The sequence below is a fragment of the Siphateles boraxobius genome, unplaced genomic scaffold, assembly GCF_051911475.1.
Source record: "Siphateles boraxobius isolate OS27281-9 unplaced genomic scaffold, OSU_SipBor_1 77, whole genome shotgun sequence".
Taxonomy (NCBI): Eukaryota; Metazoa; Chordata; class Actinopteri; order Cypriniformes; family Leuciscidae; genus Siphateles; species Siphateles boraxobius.
Window position 1 is genome coordinate 22,808,846 of NW_027509205.1, and position 9,224 is coordinate 22,818,069.

A 9,224-nucleotide genomic window follows, 5' to 3' on the forward strand; every position below is an offset into this window, starting at 1 on the left:
ATGCCAAAACCTTTACCAAATTTAATTTCGGTCAAAAATGAAAGAAAAAAAATTTGTCGTTCCCTGACGCTCATCTACGCACTCCCACACACACACACATAACTGACCTGGTCTTAAGGCTGCAGGAAAGCCACTCGTCATGTCTGTCAAAAGAAATCAGGAAGGATGCGATCTCCTGAAACACAAACAAACACACGATACCCTTGCATTATAATCTAGCCGGTTTGACCCAAAGAGGGTTTTTTCCCCTGAAAATGCTAGTTAATGTTATTGAATTGGACTTAAACTTACTGACTTTGCACATAAAGACTATAAAAAAACTTCCCTGAATGTATGTTTCAATTCTGTACTTTTTTCACCTCTTTTTTCAAAAATGACAAAAATTGTTTTGTGTTCAGGGTTATTAACATTAACTAAAACTAACACTAAAATCATAAAAAAATAAAAATTGGAACTTGAAATAAAATAAATGTAAACTGCAAAACATTAAAAACAATAATAATAAAAATGCCAAAAACGTTAACTAAAATTAAAGTTAGGGATGCGCGATATATCGGCCACCATATCGGTATTGGCTTGTATGTTCATTTTTAATGTTATCGTCATCGGTCCAATAAGAAAATTTGGACGATATTTTAAAGCCGATAAATAATGGATCATTTCTTTCAGCAGAGACACTTCAGACACCCACTGATCAACATGATGCTTTTGAAATATGAAATTTGAAATTTTGAAAACATTTTTTTGGTAAGGAAAGTTGTAAAAATTAATTATCGGTTATTGATATCGGCCAAAAACTTCATATCGGTGCATCACTAATTGAGGTGAAAACAGAAAATATAGAAATAAAAACTGTAATAAAAGCTATAATGGTGGCACACACACCTCGTTTGTGTTCCAGCGCAGTCTCTCTTTGGGTAAAGTCGTTGTGCGAGGCAAACACTCCAACAGCTTATTGGGTAAAAACACTTTCATCTGAGCGCTGGTCTCTGCATCACGCAAAACACTGTTCAGCATCACTGATTATTATTGCTTTTAATATGATTCTGCTTGATACTGGGAACGATTCGGCTCTGTCTATTAAACCTTTGACAAGTCCGATCACAGGAACATTCAGATCTGTGTTCTGATCCAGAGAGAGCCGTTATATCACAAACAGTCTTTCCAAGCATACAGTTTCATTATTTCTGTCTTACAATCATTCAGATTATCACAGAAGAACTAAGATAAAAGTTTACGGATCGGATATAAACACTGAGGTTTACAGTAGTGATCAAAGTAGAGTAAATCAACTTTTAATAGAAATTTGAGGCTTCAAATAATGATTTTATCATTACATCGTTACACCAGTAGGTGGCGACAGGTGACTATTAAAAATGTGTTTGTCATTTAATCATACACTCAATAGATTCATCCAGTAATGAAAGTCTTTATGAGTGAGTGATTGAGTAAAACATTTTTTTTATTTCAAATTAATTAAATATTTTTTACATTTTGTCAGAGCATTTAGTAAATTACGTTCTTTTGTTTAGTTGTCATTTCAGAATCGCGGGAGAATCATAATCTCTTTTTCTTTCTCTTTTTTACTCACTTGATTCTCAGTTTCTCCAGAATCGTGCGGCTCTAGTGGACATGCATGAATATTTTAAAGGTGTGTGTGAGAGCCTGACCTGACTCTGTCGTGGTGTCCTTGTTGTTCATGGTGAAGTTCATTAACTCCTTCAGCCTGCAGAGGGCAGTCACACGATCCAGGGAGGACTAAACTGCAACACTGTCACACACACACACACACACACACACACACACACACACACACACACACACACACACACAGAAAACATGCACTTACTGTAAGAGGCTGTAATACAAGGTTCATTATTACACGGCTTACTAAACGCATGCACTTGATTTGTGTTTGTATTAGGGATGCAAAATATATCGGCCACCATATCGGCATCGGCCGATATATGATCATTTTAATGTTAGCGTTATCGGCCTGATAAGAAAATTTGGCCGATATATTAAAACCGATAAATAATGTATTATTTCCTTCAGCTGAGACACTTCAGATGCAAAGCGTTCAACATGATGGTTTTGAATTGATTGAAATATGATTGGAAAATACAGTTCAGTGCTGCGTAAATCTGTCTTATCAGCTTCATAAAAATTATAATGAGAACGTCATAATTGTGTGTTTGGGGCATGGCTTTAAATGGTGAGACTTGTTTTTGTAATCAGACTCTCAAAAATTAAATCAAAATTTGGATTTAGATTTATCTGCCAATATATCGGTTATCGGCTTTCAAATAGGCTATAAAGGATTATCGGTATCTGCCAAAATGTTCATATCGGTGCATTGCTAGTTTATATGTACGTAAATCAAGGGTGGCGCTTCAAAAGTGGTGGGGCAAAATGTTATGATTTTGGGGTGTATAGTGGGGATTATTATTTTGTAAGCTTTACAACAAGGTTGTGTACATTACCATTTGCTCACGTATGTAACACGTATTACATTTTAAATCAGGTATTTTAAATTAAATTAATGAATATCTTTTAAAGCATTAGTTTTTGGTTAATGTTCATTTATAAATTACCCCTTTCTATGTTTTCTTTTATTTATTTACGACATAAGAAGAGTGATGTCTTTTTTATCTTAGAAATGCCGATTTTTGACCTCTGTTCTGTTATAAATTTTTGGTGAACTCTGTTTTGTTATATAAGTCCCTCAGGGATAAAAAACTCTCATATGTTTACTTCAATCTTTTTATATTACATTTGTATTTATTTATTAACAGTTTGCTTTCAACAACAGTATCTATCTACCTATCTATCTACCTACCTACCTATCTATCTATCTATCTATCTACCTGCCTACCTACCTATCTATCTATCTATCTACCTACCTACCTATCTATCTATCTATCTATCTATCTGCCTACCTACCTATCTATCTATCTATCTACCTACCTATCTATCTATCTATCTATCTATCTACCTACCTATCTATCTATCTATCTACCTACCTATCTATCTATCTATCTGTCTACCTATCTATATATCTATCTACCTACCTATCTATCTATCTGTCTACCTATCTATCTATCTACCTGCCTACCTACCTATCTATCTATCTATCTACCTACCTATCTATCTATCTATCTGTCTACCTATCTATATATCTATCTACCTACCTATCTATCTGTCTACCTATCTATCTATCTATCTATCTACCTACCTACCTACCTATCTACCTACCTACCTATCTATCTATCTACCTACCTACCTATCTATCTACCTACCTACCTACCTACCTACCTATCTATCTATCTACCTACCTATCTACCTACCTACCTACCTATCTATCTATCTATCTATCTATCTATCTATCTATCTATCTATCTATCTACCTACCTATCTATCTATCTACCTACCTATCTATCTATCTATCTACCTACCTACCTACCTATCTACCTACCTACCTACCTACCTATCTATCTACCTATCTATCTATCTATCTACCTACCTATCTATCTACCTATCTATCTATCTATCTACCTACCTACCTACCTACCTATCTATCTATCTATCTATCTATCTATCTATCTATCTATCTATCTATCTATCTATCTGTCTGTCTACCTATCTATCTACCTACCTACCTATCTACCAGGGTGGGAAATTAACTTTTTTTGCCCACCAGCCACAGTGGCTGCTGGATTCCAAATTTTACCAGCCACTTGTATTATCTACTAGCCAATTTTTTGGGAATTCAAATTTATGAATGAGAACTGTGACTTTGATGACAATGACGTCCATTACAAATATGTAATTCGTTTTATCCATTTAACAATATGAGTTATGCTGCACTCAGGCACCAATTTATGTTTTCCTCCGTGGATGCTCACGGGCGCATGCCCTTTTTAAAAAAAAGAAAAAGCACTATTTAGCACAAACAGGGTTACCATAATATGTGAGCAACATATGTACATGTTTGTATTTTTGAGATAATTTTATGCATGGTTATTTTACAGTTTAGTTTTTAATATTAGTTAAGTCTGTATGACCATAAATGATGGAGTATTTAAATGTATTTTGCTGCTATTTGAAAAGAAATCCAGCAAAACGCGCCAGCGCGTTTGTCGACCCCAGAGGGTTAACTCGATAATAAAGCCATAAAGTAGGCTATCTTTCAACTCAGGACAGCACCACTTCTCACAAATACAGATAGGATTGGAGACGAAAAGTTTAACTGACACATAATCGAGCTCCAGAGCACCCACGGTATCGGCTCCTATCCTCGCGGCTGCTAAAACTATCGCTAAACTAAAAAAACGATAGCTATCTAGCCATCACAAAACACAACTTCAAGTTAGTAATTTACTTACTTGCACATCCAAACGTAGTCCCGAAAAGGTCTGCCCTTTTTGCCGATCGCATGGACGTTTCTGAATAGAATTGGTCATATTCATTATTGACTCTATTTTAAGGTTAGTTGTTCCTCTAATGAACAAATTGTTTGCATTTTCGGACGACGCATAGGTTCGACAGTAAGTACAGTGCATGGACTGTTCGACGGGAAGGTAGGCTAACCATTCCCTCGTTTTCCCTTCGTCATCAATGCGCCACTTGTTCGAAAAGTACCTTCACTTTTTATTTACTTCGCCCTCAACAGTTTGTACATTCATAGCTACTGCTGACTCCGTGGCGGCCCTCTTAACACCGGGTATATGTCGCCACATTTTTTTAATTTTCCTTTCGTCTGTAGGCTACCTCAGCTCAGCTATATGTGTCACGGTCCGTTCAGCGCCGTGTCCGTGCGCTGTGTCCGTGACGCACAGCGCTGAAAACCAATCAAATTAGTTACTCGACAAAAGTGCATTATTGTTACTTAGCAACAGCATTCTTTGACAAAAGATGTCCAATCCGTTACAAGGAATGTTTTAAATAGTAACCAATAAAAACATGTTTTACAATCTACCCGCCACTGTGGCTGGTACAAGGCAAAGTCACCCGCCACTTTGAAAAAGTACCAGCCATTGGCTGGTGGCGGGTGCTAATTTCCCACCCTGCTACCTACCTATCTACCTATCTACCTACCTACCTACCTACCTATCTACCTATCTATCTACCTACCTACCTATCTACCTACCTACCTACCTATCTACCTATCTATCTACCTACCTACCTATCTACCTACCTACCTACCTATCTACCTACCTGCCTACCTACCTATCTACCTACCTACCTACCTATCTATCTACCTATCTACCTACCTACCTATCTACCTATCTATCTACCTACCTATCTACCTATCTATCTACCTATCTATCTATCTATCTACCTACCTACCTACCTACCTATCTACCTATCTACCTACCTATCTATCTACCTACCTATCTACCTACCTGCCTACCTATCTACCTATCTATCTACCTACCTATCTACCTACCTATCTACCTATCTATCTATCTACCTACCTATCTACCTATCTATCTACCTACCTACCTATCTACCTACCTACCTATCTATCTATCTATCTATCTATCTATCTATCTATCTATCTATCTATCTATCTATCTATCTATCTATCTATCACCACAGTTGCATTGTTGTGATTGTCAGTAACAATATTTACAAACACAGGACTTGCAGTAACAAGGCAAGACTACACATACATATATATATATATATATAAAGAAATATAAAAAAATAAAATAAAAAAATAAAAGCTATACCCGATAAAAATAGGATTAAAATAAATAACAAAACTAGAATGCTGATGAATTTATATAGAAAGTCTGTCTCTCTCTCCGGATCTGCCGCCTGTGTTGCCTAGTAACCACAGCAGTGGGTGATCAAATATACTCTCTCTCACACACACACACACACACACACACACTTCTTTTATATAATAATGATGTATTTCCTCCAGCTGGTTTAATGGTTTGAGGTGCGAGCCTCAAAGAGAAACCAGCACACACTCGCTCACGCAGACAGAAATATTCACGTTCTCTTGTATAACGTGTCCTGATGATATCTGCTTCCCATTTGATGACAAAAGATCTGATTAAATACATAAAACATTACATTTATAAGCCAGAGCGAATCGACAAACATTCACACCCAGACAAATCCAGAGCTTAATGATTAAGGTCTTCATAAACAACATAAGATACAGTTTATTTTTACACTTTTTATGTGCCACAATTAAAAACAAGAATTGTGTAATATCTGTGCCACTAGTGTCACCAAATTATATAGCAAAGTGATGTTTTCAAAGAGGTTCTTTAAATGATTTCATTGATCAACATTGCTGCGTTTCCTAAAAAGCATCGTAAGCTTTCTTTCTCTATGATCGACTGATGCTGCAAGATGACAAAAGCTGAATTCAAATAAGCTTATAATGAATACACATTTAACTATAGTAATGCCAAGCTCTAAAATTTTATATCAGGTCAAAATTGTGCGTAAAATTATTTGTAATAATTAGGGATGCACCGATATGAACATCTTGCCCGATACCGATAATTTGTTATTTGAAAGCATATAACCGATATATTGGCTAACTATTCTAAATCCAAATTTTTATATGATTTTTGAGTGTGATTACAAAAACAAAAGTCTCATCATTAAAATCCATGTCCCAAAACACACAATTATGATGTTCTCATTATAACTTCATGAAGCCGATATGACAGATTTGCGCTGCACATGTTGCACTGAACTGAGTATTTTACTTTTTTGAAGTGATTCCAATCATATTTCAAGCAATTTAAAATCATCATGTGTAACAGTGCCTCAACAGTGTCTCATCTGAAGGAAAATAATACATTATTTATCAGCTTTAATTTTCTTATCAGGCCGATAACGATAACATTAAAAATGAACATATATTGGCCGATACTGATACGGTGGCCGATATATTGTTCATCCCTAGTAAAAATCCTTATCCTTAATCTGGTAAATCAGGAACGACTTGGAAAGTCATGGATATTCATCAGATAAAAAGAGCAGGATCCCTGAAGTACATTCATAAAACATGCGGAATGCTGAAATTGTATTATTTTAATATTATTAATAAAAGAACATGGACACTTCTGATTAAATTCTGTAAAATAAAAAAAGCTCAGAATGGATGGAATTCACATGTAAACCAATATGTTCAATAAACAGAACTTTCGTTTGGATTGACAGACATCAGTGCATGTAAAACTTAGAAAATTAACATACAAGTGTCATTGTAGCGGACTCACATTTCACCTTTATTTACAAAACGAATATTTTATCATTTGCAAACAATAATGCATATAGAAATCAATGTTCCATCACCGGCTTTTTTTTTTTTTTTTTAACAAATGTGGTTCAATCAATCAGATTATATAAACCAAAATATCAGTTTCACAAACTTGATCACAGATCAGGGAATATCAGCCTACAGGATTCCTCACACAACAAACATTTTCCTCCAATCAGCACTCTAGATTCAGCATAGCCCCGCCTCCAATTGATTAACACACAAAAACAGTCACATGGTCATCCGACATGACCTAATATTTATGACAAACGATTTATAAGTTCCTTTTAATATAATGTAATATTGATGCTGATATGCAGACAGCAGAGTATATGATGTAATCCATATATGTAATCCAAAATATATTATATAAATGTGTATTAATGTCAGTACATTTTAGATGATGAGAAATGTTTATTGGGCAAATGACAGTTGTTTATTAATGCCGTAATCTCAAAATAAAACGATTTTGAAAAAATACCAGTATTATTGTATCAGACCATGCTACTGAATTATTACAATATTCACCATAGTATTTAAACAATAATACAGGGAAAAATCACGACCGTGTACAAAAATATGATAATACTTTTTATAAGAGCCATAAACACAGCGTTTCCTGCGCACACACACACACACCCATAATGACCCAATCATACACACATGTACAGACAGGCGTGTCGACGCAGACCGGACCGAACGAAACCATCTGAATGAGTTTAATTATTTTATTCATAAACATAAATATATATGACAAACCCCAAGGCCCCGGACTGACACATACACACACACTGATTGACGGGATAAACACACACACACACACACACACACACACACACACACACACGAAACACTAATGCAGGAGTAACAGAAACACACACACGCACCGGGACCGGACCGAACCGTGCGAACAGGTTCTGAATAACGGCAGCTCGCGCGCTGACAGTAACGCGTCACCGTAACAGAAACGGGTCCGCAACTTACCTTCCGCCTTCACGAGCGCCGCCATCTTCTTCTTCACACCACTGACGTCACCGGGGGAGGGGGTGAGAGAGAGAGAGAGAGAGAGAGAGAGAGAGAGAGAGAGAGAGAGAGAGAGAGAGAGAGAGAGAGAGAGAGAGAGAGAGAGAGAGAGAGAGAGAGAGAGAGAGAGAGAGAGAGAGAGAGAGAGAGAGAGAGAGAGAGAGCCTTATTATGGAAGAATGTTGTGTTTTGTTTTTATGAAAGTCAAACTAAAGATAAGATGTACTTCATTATAAATGTATTAATTCGTTTGGCAAAATTTCACATTCATAAGTCCAAATATAGCGCTAAAAACCCTAATTTTGTACTGTTTCTCCATGAAGTTGTACATTATTTTAATCTGATTTCTGGTTCCAACAACAAAAAGGCAATTAAAACTGTCAACATATGGTCTTCTTTCTCTTTGTAATGGTCCGTAAGCTTCCCCTGGCGAAATTGTAGCCTATTGTTTTCTTTTTACGTGTTGTATTTTTGTATATTGTTATATATATTTTGATTAGTCACTTGTGATTTGTACCCTTTTCTGTAATAAAAAAAGAGAGAGAGAGAGAGATTTTTTAATAACACTTTAACTCATTTAAAAACAAATAACAAAAATACACTTTACTCAAAATTAATTCACCATCTCTAAGCACAACTTTTCTTTGTAATTCCATACATTTTCAAATTCCTCTATATTCTTAATATTTTTATAAAATAAAAAAATTAATTTAGTCTTTTATTAATTTTTTAAACTTTTATTAATCTCTTAAAAACTTGTAGGCTACTACATCCCGACCAACTTCACCTTTTATTTTTTTTATTTTCAGAGCCTAGACATTTTCTCTTTTCCAGTAACAAAGTTAAGTTGCCCTTTTTTCTCCAAAACTTGAAACCAAAAATGAAACCAACCTTTGAAAATATTACT

The 9,224-nt window shown here is 35.5% G+C and overlaps 1 protein-coding gene across 2 annotated transcripts in view; it reads right to left on the bottom strand.

Moving 5' to 3' along the window:
* The window catches only part of camta2 (calmodulin binding transcription activator 2), a 49,251-nt gene extending 40,921 nt beyond the window's left edge, over positions 1-8,330 (bottom strand). The window contains exons 1-4 of one of the 2 annotated variants that reach the window (XM_077218744.1): positions 8,279-8,330; positions 1,671-1,771; positions 886-989; positions 108-175 (exon numbers count right to left, since the gene is read on the bottom strand). In XM_077218744.1, the coding sequence (XP_077074859.1) occupies positions 108-175; positions 886-989; positions 1,671-1,713 (215 nt within the window). In that variant the 5' untranslated portion in view covers positions 1,714-1,771; positions 8,279-8,330. The remainder of the gene's footprint in view (positions 1-107; positions 176-885; positions 990-1,670; positions 1,772-8,278) is intronic. The other variant, XM_077218743.1, reaches the window with a different exon arrangement.
* Positions 8,331-9,224: the final 894 nt, after the last annotated feature.